The sequence below is a fragment of the Paramacrobiotus metropolitanus genome, unplaced genomic scaffold (assembly GCF_019649055.1).
Source record: "Paramacrobiotus metropolitanus isolate TYO unplaced genomic scaffold, Prichtersi_v1.0 Parri_scaffold0000053, whole genome shotgun sequence".
NCBI lineage: Eukaryota > Metazoa > Tardigrada > Eutardigrada > Parachela > Macrobiotidae > Paramacrobiotus > Paramacrobiotus metropolitanus.
Window position 1 is genome coordinate 941,620 of NW_026570273.1, and position 16,642 is coordinate 958,261.

The window sequence follows — 16,642 nt, forward strand, 5'->3', positions numbered from 1 at the left end:
CTGGATAATGTCCCGATTATGACGAAGAACATCATGAAAATGTACCATATTTGGATCTGCACACGGTATTGTACCCAGACTGGGCTTGCGATGACGGACGTGTTGTTGGCTGCCTCGATCATATTAATTTTTGATAAATATTTCGCTGATTGTTTGGTGCGGATTAAACGCACGACGAATGCATGAATGAATTAACGAAAAGGACTGGACTTTTCATGCTGTACAAGTATGCCAGTGCACATGAACCGGTTGCATTGTACTCGTATTATAGCCATAAACTTCATCTGTAGCGGCATCCCGTCGGCTTACAGCACTACAGCGTACTATACGGTACTTGAGTCTAGCGGCATTTGCTTACATGTACCGTATGTATGTACATGACAGACGCACATGCATCCTATGAATAGCCGGCACTAGCTTAACATCCTCGCGTAACCGGAAATTAAGACAGTCGGTCGATTACGAGCTAGACGTCTCGTTCATTCCAGCGCAGGACCTAGCACTCCAGTTTACTCCAATTTTTAAGATTGTTGTTAGTCCAAGACAGCAGTCTCACACTGTAATGACTGTATGGAGAGTATACTAGAGCAGCAATGGCTTCGCAGTCTACGGTTACGTTCTTGGACAATTATAAACCACTCCTGGTTTTTGGCATACATATTCCAGGTGTTGTTTGGAACAGCTACAATTGTCACCGACATTATTAGTAAGTTCAGCGGCATTTTTTTCTCTGGGGGTTTAAAATTTGCTTAACAGATTTCAGTTTAAAAATGCTTTACAGATTTCAGCATCAGTGCAAGTAGTTACGCATTGCGCATCAGTCTCGCTTCCGGATTTTATGCTGGTATTTTCTGCATCCTCACGGGATCCTTCGGGATCGCTGCTGGTCGACGCTTACTCCGCGGACAATCACCACGTTATCGCCGATGTCTTCTTGTCATCACAATGGTCATGAGCATCTTGTCGACTATCTTGGCAACATGCTTAGTCGTAGTTCTAGGAATCCTTCTGATCGGTTATACTGGAATTAATTAGTATAACGTGGATATTTGTAATAACTCTCGTGCTAATTACGACCACATTAATGCGGAAGCTTGTCTCGCCATTAGGAATTCCGGCCCAGTCGTTATCGGTACCCTCCTGGGACTGCACAGTGTTACTTGGATTTGCAGTTTAGGACAGTCGATTACCGCGGGAATCAATTTATGCAAAATGCCAATAAGCAGGAAATTCCCAGAAACGGTGTATCTGCAAGTGGAGCCTGGCTTCATTGTCAGCAATGCAAAATCTACGCCGCTTGATCTCGCTCCTGTGCAGTGACAGCTTATTCCGGGTGCAATCCGGATAGAAACACAAATTGCATGGATAGTCATCAGTCAAACTGTGGTGCGCTTGGAATGGAACAGTGCGCGTTAACCATCATATCGATCTACATAAGCACATGATGGAAAGATATTATTATACGCAGCAATGAATCGCATACGGTCACAAAATTCATTGATTCTGGGGTTGTTCTATGGAAACTTGAAATTTAAAGAAGTGGCGGCAAAGGTCCAACCAACTAAGTGGTTGCGGTCTGATCTGCGCTTTTATGCGGAACAACAAGATTTGTCATTTGTGGGATTATTTTGAAATAATTTTTCTAAACGCGAGTGCATTCCGCCAACCCGATATTGAACCGATGCCCAAATTGCCGTTGTTCCAGACTGGGGTCCGACACGTCTTTTCAGGACAAATATTCTTTTCCTTACTCTTATAGCAAGCACTCTCTGTATGTTTCTAAACTTTCTCCGAAGCGTCACCGGCATTTTGTGTCTAATAGATCTTCGGGTGTAAATAGTGCATTTCTCTGATATAATTTGAAATACGAGCTTTCAAGTAATGTTTTTCCCGGCATCTGGAACTTGAGACATCATTATTTCTTTTTGTACTTCCTACCTTAATTTTCACAGTGCTGACCCGTTTCGGCCGCAAAAAAAAACATGTATTCGGAACATACTTTATAGTTAACTAATATGGATAGGTTCTTCTCGTGACGTTATGCAGTGAAGATGATATGACGAAAGGCACACCTGTTCTATCGTTAAGGTCAAGTATTTATCGTCCGATGCATCCTGTTGCCGGCCGCGGTCAGTTCTCTCCGATACTAGTGCAGTTTTCTTGCGCATTGATGGACCACTGAGACCGACCATGATCAATCGCAGTCCACCGGGATGAACATTTCGAATTTCTCCTTTGGTTCACTTTCCCATAAATCCGGGACGATCTCATACATCGCTCCCTGCCTCCCAGGTTCCAGTAGACGTGGATTGGCTGCGATAAACGACCGGAACCATGCGAATTCGCATCCGCAGTGCAATTTCCACAAATACGCTTTATCACGCGTTAATCCGTTCCAATCGTGATACCGCAGATAATCTAATGACAACATGCGCAGATATTCTAAATCCTGAAAACTGTTGACTTCCAGTGCACTGATGGTCACGCTGTCGAATCGGATCACGCGGATTTCCGGCGACTTCGAGAAATCATTGCGCCGAATGTCCAGATTGTGGCAGTTAAAGAGCTTGAAATCCACGACTTTGGACATCTCCAACTGGGCCAGTTTGCCGGTGATCCGTGTGTCTTCGCATAAACGGAGATCTACGAGGACAATCTGCTTTCTGATAGGAACTAACACATCCGTCCACAAGTAAGGTCGATCGTGAAGGCGGACGCGGATTGGTCGGATGGGCTGACGGGCCATCTCTGTGGTCATGTTTTTCAGAATGTCCTGTGTGACTTCATCGTAGCAACGAAGGACGAGCCCGCGAAATCCGGTGCAATTGCGATAGTTGTGCGAACCCCAACACTTGGTGTTACCGTCCACCCACCGGTACTGAGTGCGACATTCGTCAACGGACAGAAACTGGTTGGAGAAGCCGGATAAATAGACCCGCGGACTGTATGAATTCCCTGCAAAACAAATGCTGGAAATCGACGGGAACCACGATATTCTCGACAAATCATGGAATATTTCTGGGATGTATTTTCCGCATATTGCGACATGCTTATGAATAAAATATATAAATTTTAAAGAAAACCCTTAATATTTGACCGCTTGTGCTACGTATTGTCACTATATTTCGACCCATTTAATAGTTAAAGTAATACGATTATTATTGTGTCTGCAGCATGCGCGTGTAAATTTGTGAAATTTCTGGATATTGCCAAAACCTACACATACCAGCCAAAGTCCTCTTGCTGAATAAGGCGACACAAAGAAGCAGGAACAGAGACGTATGCCTCATTTTTACGATGGTAAGGTGTGTCGAGTGGGGACACGGAAACTGGTTTGGAAGGATACGCTAACAAAATATTTTTGTTACTATTCAAGGTGGTGCGCTGTTAAGCGCTTGTCTCAAAACTTAAACGGTTTTATACACTCTCGCTGCATTATTATATACACCTGACGCTTTTTTTCCAAGCAGGTTAGGTTACAAAAAAAGATTTACCAACAGATAAAACATGCTTAGGCTGAGATGCAACGATAATTCAACAGATTATACGAGCGTCGACGGTACCGCACCGCAGCTACGGTGCAGTACAACTGGTATTCGTATGGGGTTTATTTTCACTCATCTACACAACTACTGTATAGTAATTAATTTTACACGTAGAGACTTTGGCGTAGCCGTCTAAGTACGGAGATGCTTATATAATGTTATGGTGGTAACGAAACCGTAACTGGTTTTTACCAGACACCAGTCGTTGTATCGACAGCCTTAGAAGAGGACTAGCGCCGCACTTCACCATAATAAGGGTAATCAATCCTATGAGAATTATCTCACTGATGTTTTGCCTGAAGTGGGGCACAACGCTCCGTTGCGCGCCCGTGAAAGATAACGCGAGTTAGTCACCACAACATTCTCAAGCCGAAAGCTAACGGCTGCGCTTATTGGTCCGCTACGTGATCCACAGATGAATTACAAAACGCAGCTTCGAAGCTGCGTTTTCTATTTCAAATACACATTCACCTCCGTGGTTCAGTATTGCCAACGGAGCTTTACACAGTGGCCACCCCTTACATGTTGAAGAGCTTTAAGTTTATTAGCTAGTTTACTAATAATTTAATGTGATTGAGTATTAATCTGCATTACTAATTTTATTGAGTATTTATCTGTATTACTAAAGGCTGCTTGACTATTAGTGACAGACTGATTGCTAATTTAGTAATTACTATAAGCTATTGATATTAGTAATTTATGATGTAGTTTAGATTGCGCTACTGCCTAATTCTTAATATTAATTAATTACGCTAATTAATTAGTTAAGTTACATTGAGTAAACGGCATTACATTAATCAGTTAAGTGATAAATTAATAATCACCCTCAAGCATTCGGATTAATGTGAGCATGTGACCCTGCAGTACAATTCATTTTCATGTATGCAGGCTTAAAGCACGATTCATTTAGCAGTATTGCGCTTTATCTGGTGATCCACAGCTTATTACTGGCCCAACGCATTCTCGTTTTTTGCTATATGTCATCCTTCGGTGACGCATACAGAATTCACATTTTATTTCGCGATATCGTACTTGAAAAGATGAGTGTAGGATTGATTAGACCTAATGTCTCTGCACAATCATAAACCGATTCTGGCTCTCGGCTTACTCCAGCTGTTGCTTGGAGTAGCAATGATTATCACGGATACCATCAGTAAGTTATAACAGCGTTACCAGTATTTCTGATTTTCTTAGCATTTTGTTAAAATGGGTCGGTGGATCACAGGCTTACAGCTTATCTGACTTGTGGAAATATTTCGCAGATTTCAGCATCACTGCAGTTGCGCACGCTACGGTCTACAGTCTCTTCGGCTCAGGTTTTTATGCCGGTGTTTTGTGCATCACAACGGGCACCTTCGGGATCGCCGCAGGTCGACATTTACCCAACGGACAATCACCGCATTCCCGCCAGTGCTTTCTTGTCACCGCAATGGTGATGAGCACCATATCGACTGTCCTGGCAACATTTTTAATTGGTGTTTTTGGAATTCTTCTCAGGGATATTATTGGAATCCATTTGGTCAATGCGAATACTTGTGACAGCTCCCATCTTGATTACGACCCCGTTCATGGAAACGCATGTGTGCTCTTAGGGGTGCTCGGCCAAACGTTTGTCGGTACCTTCTTGGGACTGCATAGTGTTATGTGGATTTGTGGCTTGGCTCAGTCGATTACGGCACGAATCAGTATATCGAAAATGCTCAGACGCAGCGAAACTCCACAAGTGGTGTACACACAATTGGCTTCTATTATACACAGGGTGCTTCAGGGCAACAAGTGTATTTCGTGGCGGACCAACCCGTGAGATCGGCTATTCCGCATGATCCATTGGCAAATCCAGTTCAGTCAGCTGTACAAAGGCCATGATAAATTTTGGCATACATATTAAATTTTGGTTAACGCTCTCTTGTCAATCCGATGCATTTTTTGACAAAAGAGGTACGATTACAGCACATACGCTACTTGTATATTGTATCATTCTTAAATCATCTGCAAGCACTCATGGCTAGATTCCGGTCAATATATAAAGATCGCTCTGGACTATCTAACGATATTCAGCAACATTCATTGTGGTTTAATCAGCATGCATACCGAATAGTGATTATTTGAGCAGCTGTAACATGGGCATTTTTCAGTGATCCAATAATGGTCACTATTTTAGCGGTTGTCTGGTTCGTTGTCCGCTGCCAAGGTACTGCTTCTCGTTGACCTATACAAGTAAGACTCATACGATACATTTGCACTATAAGTCAAATTCGGACATATCGTTTTAACAATGCTTTTTAAGGGAAACGGCCCGGTACATAGCGTCAAAAATGGGATACATACGCTAAAACTTTCGCTTGCGCGCTCTCCGAATCACTATTTTGCAATACTTTATGTCATTCTAAAGCTAGATGATTTGTATACATTGTTCTGAAAACCGCCGTTTGCGCGCGCAACATCCGGTTGCTGAGATATGGTGTATTAAAATGGGCGAAAAGTTTAAATGCATTGTTTTGTACCAAATGTCTGGTTATTATCCGACCTTCTTGAAACTTTGCTGTAAAAAGCACACGGCTGTAAAGCCGAAAGTGAATCAATTTCAAGTCCATACTCCATAGCACTTTCCCATAATTTTAAAATGAATTTTAAAATTTTTTAAATTCATTTTAAAATCGGAAAAAAATGCTATGGATCTGATATTGGTTCACTTTTAACTTCATGGCCATGTGCCTTTTATCTGTACAGCAAAGTTTCAAAAGGATCGGATAATAACCAGACTTTTGGTACACAACATTACATTTAATCTTTTCGCCCATTTTAACACACCATATCTCAGCAACCGGATGTTGCGCGCGCAAACGATTTTCAGAACAATGTATACAATCATTTAGCTTTAGAATGACATAAATTATTACAAAGTTTTATTGTATATATCCCATTTTTGACACTATGTACCGGGCCATTTTCCTTAAGAGGCGATAGCCTTGACCTTCGCACCAGGCGTTGTATATCGCTCCGTAATTATCGAATTTTAAGCTCACCCCGAAATAAGAGCTCCCTCGTGAAAGGATCCCCGCAACATTAGCCCCTCTAGAGTAAGGTCACCAAATAAAATTCCACTCGAACTAGGTGCCCATGGGCTCCAATTAAAAGTACGGAAAAATGTATACATACTTACATAATCTGGTACTGTATATTTGTACTCACAAATATAGCAATGTGACCAACCTCACTCAGGCATTAAAGATGGAATATGACCTAGCCACAATACAGAAGGTAAGAAATTCTTCACGCGCTTCCGCATTTCACACTTTGCTGCTTTTCACATCATTCCGCTGCGTATAAATGCTCCAAGCGCAACCAAATACGAGGAAATCTGTGTTTCTACTTAGCGTATGCCTGTGAGATTCATTACGACTGCATCGCAATAATTACTAATACAGAGTATGTACGCGTAATTGTCTCAACCATTTCAAATTTGGAAACTCACACTTGGATAGTCTACTTGGGACTCTTGCGGTATACGGACAAAGAGGTGCGTAATGCGTTTTTAGAAGCAACGTACAATCATAATCTCGACAAGCTATGTTCCAGAAAATGCAGAACATCATGTTTGTTTATTCTGGGCAAGAACGAGGTAGGTATGATTACGTGTGCAGAGTACATTCTGTACAGTGAGTATTACGAACCATGAACGACGCACGGTTAGTCAGCTGCACACGGTGTTTTTTGATGATACAGTTAATGCACTGAGTCATCGACATTGTTCCAGGAAGAACTTCTTCGGTTGTTTAGCGCCTGCAGCTGGCCATTGCTAACGTTTTTGCCGCACTTATGCAACACACACATGACAACGCGTGGAACAGTCAATTTTGCAGGTTAACTGCAGATGCTCTCCCGACAAATAACCAGAGTACGACATGGGGTTTTTACAGTGGAAAATTCTGCTGGGACTAGGTACGTCGCTACATTTTGGATTTTAACAAAACACACAAATTAGGATTATTCTACACTGTAATGACCGTGAAATAACGATGCGGCAACGGCTCTCTTCGCCAAATTTACTTTAGTTCTGAATGGGATGTGCCAAGTAATTCTCAGTTTTTTCGATAACCCCTTTCATGACGTATACTGTTCCTCTACCTTCAGTGAGCTTGGTTAATTGTGGAAAAACGCTCTTGGGCAGCTCAGCTGTCAGCGGAGTCACCTTCAACCAAGTAGTACGAAATTCTTGCATTGTGACTTGTATTACTGTATGTGTATTAAATTACAATAAAACATATCAAGATTCTTTGCAGAAGGGTGCAGCCATATTCTTGCCGTACTTTTCCGTTAACTGCAATGAGAATGTCACGTTCATCACTACCAAAGACAAATCTAAATGTGAACAGCAATGTCGCAATGACAGCAATTGCCGGTATGCTGTGTATGAAACCGAGAAAAACCGCAACTGTCCAAGTGCTTGATCCATGGACCATCAGATGGAATATCCCTAAATAACACCGAGTCCCTTCTTACTGCTATCCATTACAATAGAACCGAGCAAGCTTGTAAGCAGCTGAAAGGAGACATGTTTTCTCTAGCTTAACAGGCGAAACCGGCACGATGCGGTTGTGTACCGCATTCTTATGACTGCCGGCTGAAAGCGTATCACCGCATCGAGGACGCCATTTTAGTGGGCTTTGTTTACAAAAATTTTACCGCCTGTACCAGTGTGGAAGTGGATGGCCACGTTCTTCAGCAAACAAGAGGAGATCAAGTTTCGCTGGATTTTTGCTGGAAACTATGTAATTTCTTCCCGGCGTGCACTGCAGCCCAGTATACTTCTGGTACTCCGGCTGGGAGGATTCGTGTTTTCTGTATGATAGTCCGTCTCCGGCTAAAACGCTTAACCAAACAGCGCAGAGCAGACAAAACCAAACAGCTAGTAGTGTTGTTTTCTTTGCCGTTCAATGCACGTTGAACTTCGTTATTTGCCCGTCAAAATCTGTGACACAAACAAAACTGCCTCGAAAACGGAAAAAACTAGTTTTCTTAACGTGAAATATGGCGTACGCGTTGTGCGAAATGTATCCCTTTCGTATTATGAGACTTTGTTAAATCGCCCACTATATTGCTACAGTGTGTCTGTTTTCGGCGATTCCGAGCTCCTGGATTTCTGTTGAAGAAATTATTGATGATTTTTTTGCCAAAGCCGTTCCAACTGTATAATTTCTGGTTTCAATGGCGGATTAATTGAATAGTTGTCTTACAGAGTATTTACTAGGTGCATACTGTTGTCAGCAATTAGGGAACGTGTGCCCGTCATTTACTGCCTTCTCGAATTTTGTTTCCATTGTTAGTCGTCGGTTCTAGTTTCTATAATAATACAGTACAAGCACAGCGCGCGGCGCTTACGCGCCGCGCTGCAGTGCAAAGCCGGTTCTTGTCGGCTGGGCGTTTTTGCTAAACGAAACGAAGTGAAACGGTTTTATATGCTAAGTAGGTCTTATTGAAAGGGGAATACAGTTAGCTAGAGACGGGTGTGTAACCCGAAATTCTTCGGTTACACAACCCTTTAAAGCGTGGACACATCACGCGTCGCCTTCGGGTACCAAAAGCATAAAACGGCGGGTACCGCACGCGTGGCCTTCGGTGACCAAAGGCTCAAAAGGACGGGTACCGCATGCGGGGCCTTCGGTGACGAAAGGCTCAAAAGGACGGGTACCGCACGCGGGGCCTTCGGTGACGAAAGGCTCTAAAGGACGGGTACCGCACGCAAGGCCTTCGGTGATCAAAGGTTTAAAATGGCGGATACCGCACGCGTGGCCTTCGGTGACTAAAGGCTTAAAGGGTGGGTGCCGCAAAGTTCGTTAAGGTAATTAAAGTTATCGGGTTTGTTAATGTACTAAGGTCTTGAAACTTAGTAAGGAATAAAGCTAAATGTGAGATTCGGTTTATCAGGCGAAGGTTTTACAGATAAATGTACGAAATTTCGGAAGCTTATTAAGGATAAAGGCGTAACAGCACTGGTTTAAGGGGCTGCAAAAGCTTAAAAATCGCTAGGCGGGTTCCGGCCAATCAGAAACGTAAGGCTCGTTCTGGCCAATCAGAACGTTTTGGAGGCGGGAGCGTTCCGGAATCAGATCTCTGCTTTAATATATAGGACAAGCACGGCGCGCGGCGCTCACGCGCCGCGCTGCAGTGCATAGGCGGTTCTTGTCGGCTGGGCCCTTTTTGCTAAACGAATCGAAGTCAAACAGTTTTATATGCTAATTAAATCTTATTGAAAAGGGAATACAGTTACTGTATAAAAAACGGGTTAAACCGAAATTCTTCTGTTACAAAACGCTTAAGAGCGTGGACAAATAATGCGTAACCTTCGGTTACCAAAGGTTTAAAAGAGCGGGTGCCGCACGCGTGGCCTTCGGTGACCAAAGGCTCAAAAAGGCGGGTACCGCACGCGTCGCCCTCGGTGACCAAAGGCTCAAAAAGGCGGGTACCGCACGCGTGGCCCTCGGTAACCAAAGGTTCAAAAAGGCGGGTACCGCACGCGGTGCCTTCGGTGACCAAAGGCTCAAAAAGGCGGGTACCGCACGCGTCGCCCTCGGTGACCAAAGGCTCAAAAAGGCGGGTACCGCACGCGTGGCTTTCGGTGACCAAAAGCTCAAAAACGCGGGTACCGCACGCGTGGCTTTCGGTGACCAAAAGCTGAAAAAAGCGGGTATCGCACGCGGTGCCTTCAGTGATCAAAGGCTCGTGACTAAAAGCTCAAAAAAGCGGGTATCGCACGCGGTGCCTTCGGTGACCAAAGGCTCAAAAACGCGGGTACCGCACGCGTGGCTTTCGGTGACCAATAGCTCAAAAAAGCGGGTATCGCACGCGGTGCCTTCGGTGACCAAAGGCTCAAAAAGGCGGGTACCGCACGCGGTGCCTTCGGTGACCAAAGGCTCAAAAAGGCATTTACCGCATGCGTGGCCTTCGGTGACCAAAGGCTTAAAAATGCGGGTACCGCACGCGCGGTTTTCGGTGACCAAAGACTCAAAAAGGCGGGCACCGCACGCGGCCTTCGGTGACCAAATGCTTAAAAGGGCAGGTAAAGCACTCGGGGCTTTCGGTTACTAAACGCTTAAAAGGTGGGAACGCAAAGTCTGTTAAGGTAATTAAAGTTAGCAGGTTTGTTAAAGAACTATGGTTTGAACTTAGTAAGGATTAAAGATAAATAATGGTGGGATCCAGTTTATCAGGCGAAGGTTTTAAAGGTAAAGGCACTAAATTTCGGAAGCTTAGTAAGGATAAAGGCGTAGCAGCACTGGTTTAAGGGGCTGCAAATGCTTTAAAGTCTGTAGACGGGTTCCGGCCAATCAGAAACGTAGGGCTGGTTCTGGCCAATCAGAAAACTTTGGAGGCGGGAGCATTCCGGAATCAGATCTCTGCTTTGATATATAGGACAAGCAGGACGCGCGGCGCTTACGCGCCGCGCTGACGCGGCCCACGGTTTCAAACAGCTGAAAAGCGTGGGTACCGCACGCGTGGCATTTGGTGACCAAAGGCTTAATAAGGCGGGTACCGCACGCGTGGCCTTCGGTGACTAAAGGCTTAAATGGCCTTTGGTGACCAAAAGCTTAAAAAACATTCGGTGACCAAGGGCTTATTAGGCCTTGAGTGACCAAAGGCTTAAAAAACCTTCGGTGACCAAAGGCTTAATTAAAAGGCCTTCCGTTACCAATGACTTAAGATGCTTTCGGTGACCAAAAGCTAAAAAGGGCGGGTACCGCACGCGTGGCCTTCGCTGACCAAAAGCTTAAAGGAACAGATACGGCACGCGTGGCCGTCGGTGACCAAAGGCTCTAAAGGGCGGGTACCGTACGCGGGTCCTTCGGTGACCAAAAGCTCAAAAGGGCGGATACCGCACGCGTAGCCTTCGTTGACCAAAGGCTCATAAAAGCGGGTAACGCACACGTGGCCCTTTGTGACCAAAGGCTTAAAAGTGGGTGCCGCCAGGCTTGTTCAGGTAATTTAAGTTATCAGGTTCGTTAAAGCACTAAGTTCTTGAAACTTATTAAAGAGTAAAGCTGAAGGTAGGAACTGGGAACCGGTTTAATAGGAGAATGTTTTCACAGGTAAAGGTACTAAGTTTCGGAAACTTAGCGAGGACAAATGGACAAAGGCGTAAAAGGACAGGTTTAAGGGACTGTAAAACTGATGATCTGGCAGTCCTGGCTGATCTGGTAGTTCTGGCTGTTTTGGCAGATTGGTAGATTTAGCTAATTAAGTGAAAGTTTGCTACGGTGCTGAGGTTTCAAAAGCGTCAGGCGTCAACAATGACAAACGATTAAGGTAATAGGTATCAAAAACTGAAAAGGCTCAAAAGCCGTAAGGCGGGTTCTGGCCAATCAGGAAGATTTGGAGGCGGGAGTGTGACGCACAGACAGCTCTGCTTTAATATAATGATTCCTACGATAATACAGTGTTCTAGTTCCTATACAGCGCTTTCCGACAATCCAAAATTTACAAAAATTTAACGAAGTTTCTATACGATCTGAAAATCAGTATGAGCAAACGGTAATCTGTATACGGTTCGGTTCCGGTTCGCTAATGCCGATGGCTGATTCAAACGGTTTCGATATGTTTGAGGCACTTTTACTTCCTCGATTACTGTGGCCGAAGTTATAAATCACATGGGCAGACCACTTGAATCAATAAATCAAGAATCTTCTTACACCTTAGGAATCTTCTTACATAACGCACAAGCTAAGCTTTTAATAATTAGTGGCACAGCTGCAAGACGACGACAGGCGCACCCGGACAATTTTGAGTGTGACATTTCGCCGCACTCAAACTCGACGCGCGACTTTTCGCCGCGAAGACATTTAGCCGCCGGACATTCGGACGCTGGGACACATCGGTTTGAGACATTATGCTTTGGGGCATTTTACCTTTGCGACATTTCGACGCAAGACGTCTGGTCGCAGACAATTCGTCTTGGGACATTTCGAACGATGCGACTAATCACCGCAAAGTAATTCACCGCTAAATTGCGCTAAATTCTCACTAGTTTTTCAGTTTTTTTAAGATTGTTCCAAGTTTTTCTTAGGCTTTCTTTGTATTTCTTAGACTTCCATAGGTCACCTTACGCTTTTCTAGGTTTTCTTAGGTAGTTTAGGTCTCTTAGGTTTCTTAGGTTTCTTAGGTTTCCTTAGGTTTCTGAGGTATCTGAGGTTTCTGAGGTTTCTTAGATTTCTTAGGTTTCTTAGGTTTCTTATTTAGCTTAGTAAATTATTTATCGGATAGTCGAACTGTCGCTTCGTCGAGATATCCTCGCGGCGAAAAATCCTTGCGTCGAAACGGCCATGCGACGTAAAGTCTCGCGGCGTAACGTCCTACCGACGAAATATCCTGCGACGAAATGTCGCGAGTCGAAATGGCCTTGCGGCGAAATGTCTCCGGCCGAATGTCCTGCGACTAGTTGTCCGCGGCGAAATGTCGCGGTGCCGAGGAAGGTGCCATCTTTTAAATAATGGGCTTATTAGCAGTGATTATTTTATGCTATAATAATTATATGCCCTCAGCAGCTTTTCCATACCGAAGGTGCGGCAGTCGTTCACCGTAAAATTTCAAGAGGCAGTAAACTTGGTATGCCGGTCTATAGCTAACATTTGTTAACTGTTGCAGTACACATAAAAACGCCTTAGTGAGCCGCTTCTGCTAAGCGCAAAGCCGCAAACACTGTTTCTTAACTTCTAAGACCACATAGTTCCTTAGCAGAACGGGATATTAGGATATGGATGCTTTACAATGGTTAACTGTTCTGGGCTTAGGTAAGTTGCTGTTGTATGTATGCCGAAAATCCATAGAATGTCCAAGTTAGGACATTAAGTGGTTCTATGGGGATTAAACTAACAGACTAGGACACAACCACCTGAACAAATAGAACCACATAGAACCACAATAGAACCCATAGAACCGCAATAGAACCTTCATAGAACCACAATGAAACCACGTGCAAAGTCACAAACCGGCGTACTCCCATACTAGCCCTCTTTTCTGGCGCCCATAGAACCACAAAGAACCACCATAGAACCTCCATAGAACCATCATAGATCCACAATGGAACCGGGTACAAACTCACGAACCGGCGTACTCCCATACTAGCCCTCTTTTCTGGCGCTCATAGAACCACATAGAACCACAATAGAACCTCCATAGAACCACCATAGAACCACAATGGAACCACGTGCACAGTCACAACCCGGCATGCTGCCATACTAGCCCTATTTTCTGGCGCCCATAGAACCACATAGAACCACCATAGAACCTCCATAGAACCACCATAGAACCACAATGGAACCACAACTCGGTATGCTCCCAAACTATCCCTCTTTTCTGGCGCCCATAGAACCACATAGAACCACCATGGAACCTCCATAGAACCACCATAGAACCACAATGGAACCACGTGCACAGTCACAACCGGGCATGCTGCCATACTAGCCCTCTTTTCTGGCGCCCATAGAACCACCATAGAACCACAATGGAACCACGTGCACAGTCACAAACCGGCGTGCTCCCATACTAGCCCTCTTTTCTGGCGCCCCTAGAACCACATAGAACCACAATAGAACCTCCATAGAACCACCATAGAACCACAATGGAACCACATACACAGTCACAAGCCGGCAATGCCGGCTTGTGTCGCAAACCGTATGCGGCATCACCGTATACGGTATACTGTACGGTCAAACCGTAAGGATCCGTATAAAAAATGAGTACGGTAACAAGATTACCGTACGTAACCGTATATAACCTGGTTACGGTAATACCGTAAACGGATAAAATGTTTCCTACGGTAAGTTACGGCAAGGCGCTTTTTAAATGAAAAAATAAACAACAATTTAAATGAAGTTGGTACCGGACCTCCTGTTCACGTTTATCGCAACTTCACTCTCGCCTTAAACAAAACAATTGCATGCTGTAATACAGTTTCAGCGCTCGTCATAGTGACCATATGCAAATTGACAAATAAGGTAACCGTGTTGCTGATTTCAATAGAAACGCTGCAGTTATTGCATTTCGTAACTGAAAGCACTTCCTTCAATCCCCTTTCGTACTAACGATTCTTAGTACTGTAGCCTGACCTCTCAGTTAATTTAATATCGAGATATGGTACTTTCAACTGACGCTGTGACGCATCTTAAGCGCACAATGTTTTAACTCGGTGTTCTGAGTTAAGTTGCTTGCAAGTGTAAAATATGTCGAAAGTACGTTTATCACGATTTCCGACGAGAAGGGGAACGAGAAACCGAAGGCAAATGGAAATGCGGGCGTTTAAACTTACTTAACTTAAACACTTAACTTGCAATTTAACTTAACTTAAAAATAAACATGCCGTAGTTTACCGTACCGTACCGTAATGGGCTGGCAAATTTTTGTATCGTAACCGTACAGATGCAGAACATGGCTGCCGTAAGAGCACCGTAGCGGTAAAACGCTACGGTAAAACCGTACGTAATAGTAAGAAAATTTTGTACGGTTTGAGACCTCTTGCCGGCATGCTTCCATACTAGTCCTCTTTTCTGGCGCCCACTATATACAAGTCAGTTAATACAGCTTTTTTTAGCTTTATTTTGATTGTTTATTGTATCTTGTACGACGCTTCTGTCAATTAATATGAATTTTCGACTCTTATTATTAAAATAGTACCATGCCCAGACGGCCAGACGTGTCATTACCGACATGACATTTTCAAGCGACCAGTATTGGCCAGTGAGCAATAATTTTCGGAACTTTGCTTCATTTTTTTATAGATCTTAGCAATTTTTTCTCCTGTGATTTTTTTTGGTATATCTGATGTAGGGGTGGCTTTACAGATTAGCAAGGCCTCCGGGATCCAAGTTTGGTCAGTTTTGATCATGTTTGGTCACCCTCTGGACCTTCCGGATATGGCCCAGCTTACGGTTATATATTTTAAACTGTCGTCTAAGTTAACTTCTTTGAAATAAAACCAACAGAAACGACATATGACCATAACAACGGAACACCGCAATGAGCGGTCACCGAACTGAGTGCTGGTTGAGCAGAGCGTGAGCCGAAATATTTTCGCCGATCCGCGTCCCCTCATTGTGTACCCTACGAGCCTTATATGACAACGTCAGCGATCACGTGTACCTATCTGTATTTATGGTGATGGGCGAAGCAGCACCCATGTGACCGAGAACTTTATTGCGCAAACGCTTGTGCACTAGATCTACTCTATGACTCGGCAGCAAGACCGCTGCTAAAGAACGGACTAACTGCTGGAGCCTGGAGGCGTAAAAGCTTTCTTATAATATAATTATGGGAATGGCCGGTTCAGGTTAAGCACTGAAAGCAGTACTTCCGTTGTGACTAAACTGAAATATGTCTGTCAAAATGACAGGAAGTGATGTAAAGCTTGTGTAATATGCTCTGTGTGAAATGCCAATGAGGTACCCGTCCGCTAGTAGAATATGAGAGTAGGAAGCATGTCGTGACTCCGTCACAATAAACGTTAACCGAAATGATCGCATGCCGCCGAAATGTAACGCAGCCAACGTAATCGGACGCGTTCGTCAGAAATACTTTAGAATCCCATGAATTATTTTAGATATTTTATTGCTTTGCGTTTTGGAATGGTTTATAGGTTCTCCTAGAATTTCTTATGCTACTTTAATCGTGTTTGAGAAGCTTATGTTACGTGACCCTCACAATTAGAATGTCGTCAGTGAAAAGTCGGTTTCTATCAAACGCTGTTCGCCAAAGCTGTTATTTGTCGGCTAGTCATTTACGTAAAACGCACCCGGACAATTGGGAGTGGGACATTTCGCCGCACTCAAACTCGACGCGACAGCATTTCGCCGCCGGACATTCGAACGCTTGGACACTTCGGCTCGAGACATCATGCTTTTAGACATTTCATCTTTGCGACATTTTGACGCAAGACATCTGGTCGCGGACATTTCGTTTTGAGACTTTTCGAACGATGCGAACAATCGCCGCAAAACCAAATCACCGCGCCTAATTCTCACTAGGTTTTCAGATTTTTAGGCTTGTTCTTAGTTTTTCTCAGGTTTCTTAGGTTTCTTGGGTTTTCTTTGGTTTCTTTGGTTTTTTTG

At 44.0% G+C, this 16,642-nt stretch overlaps 1 protein-coding gene across 1 annotated transcript; it reads right to left on the minus strand.

Annotated features, from left to right (window-relative positions):
• Positions 1–1,906: 1,906 nt before the first annotated feature.
• Positions 1,907–3,435, minus strand: LOC129592520 (uncharacterized). Its single transcript, XM_055488576.1, has 2 exons — positions 3,227–3,435; positions 1,907–2,955 (listed from the first exon to the last, which is right to left on the minus strand). Exons 1-2 carry the CDS (start codon positions 3,288–3,290, stop codon positions 2,195–2,197), a joined length of 825 nt encoding a protein of 274 aa, XP_055344551.1. The 5' UTR covers positions 3,291–3,435; the 3' UTR covers positions 1,907–2,194.
• Between the last annotated feature and the right edge of the window lie 13,207 nt (positions 3,436–16,642).

Coding starts and splice junctions, on each gene's coding strand:
- LOC129592520 (XM_055488576.1), bottom strand. CDS start 3,290: ATGAGGCATACGTCTCTGTTCCTGCTTCTTTGTGTCGCCTTATTCAGC. Junction 2,956..3,226: donor CAGCAAGAGGACTTTGGCTG/GTATGTGTAGGT, acceptor TTTGTTTTGCAG/GGAATTCATACAGTCCGCGG.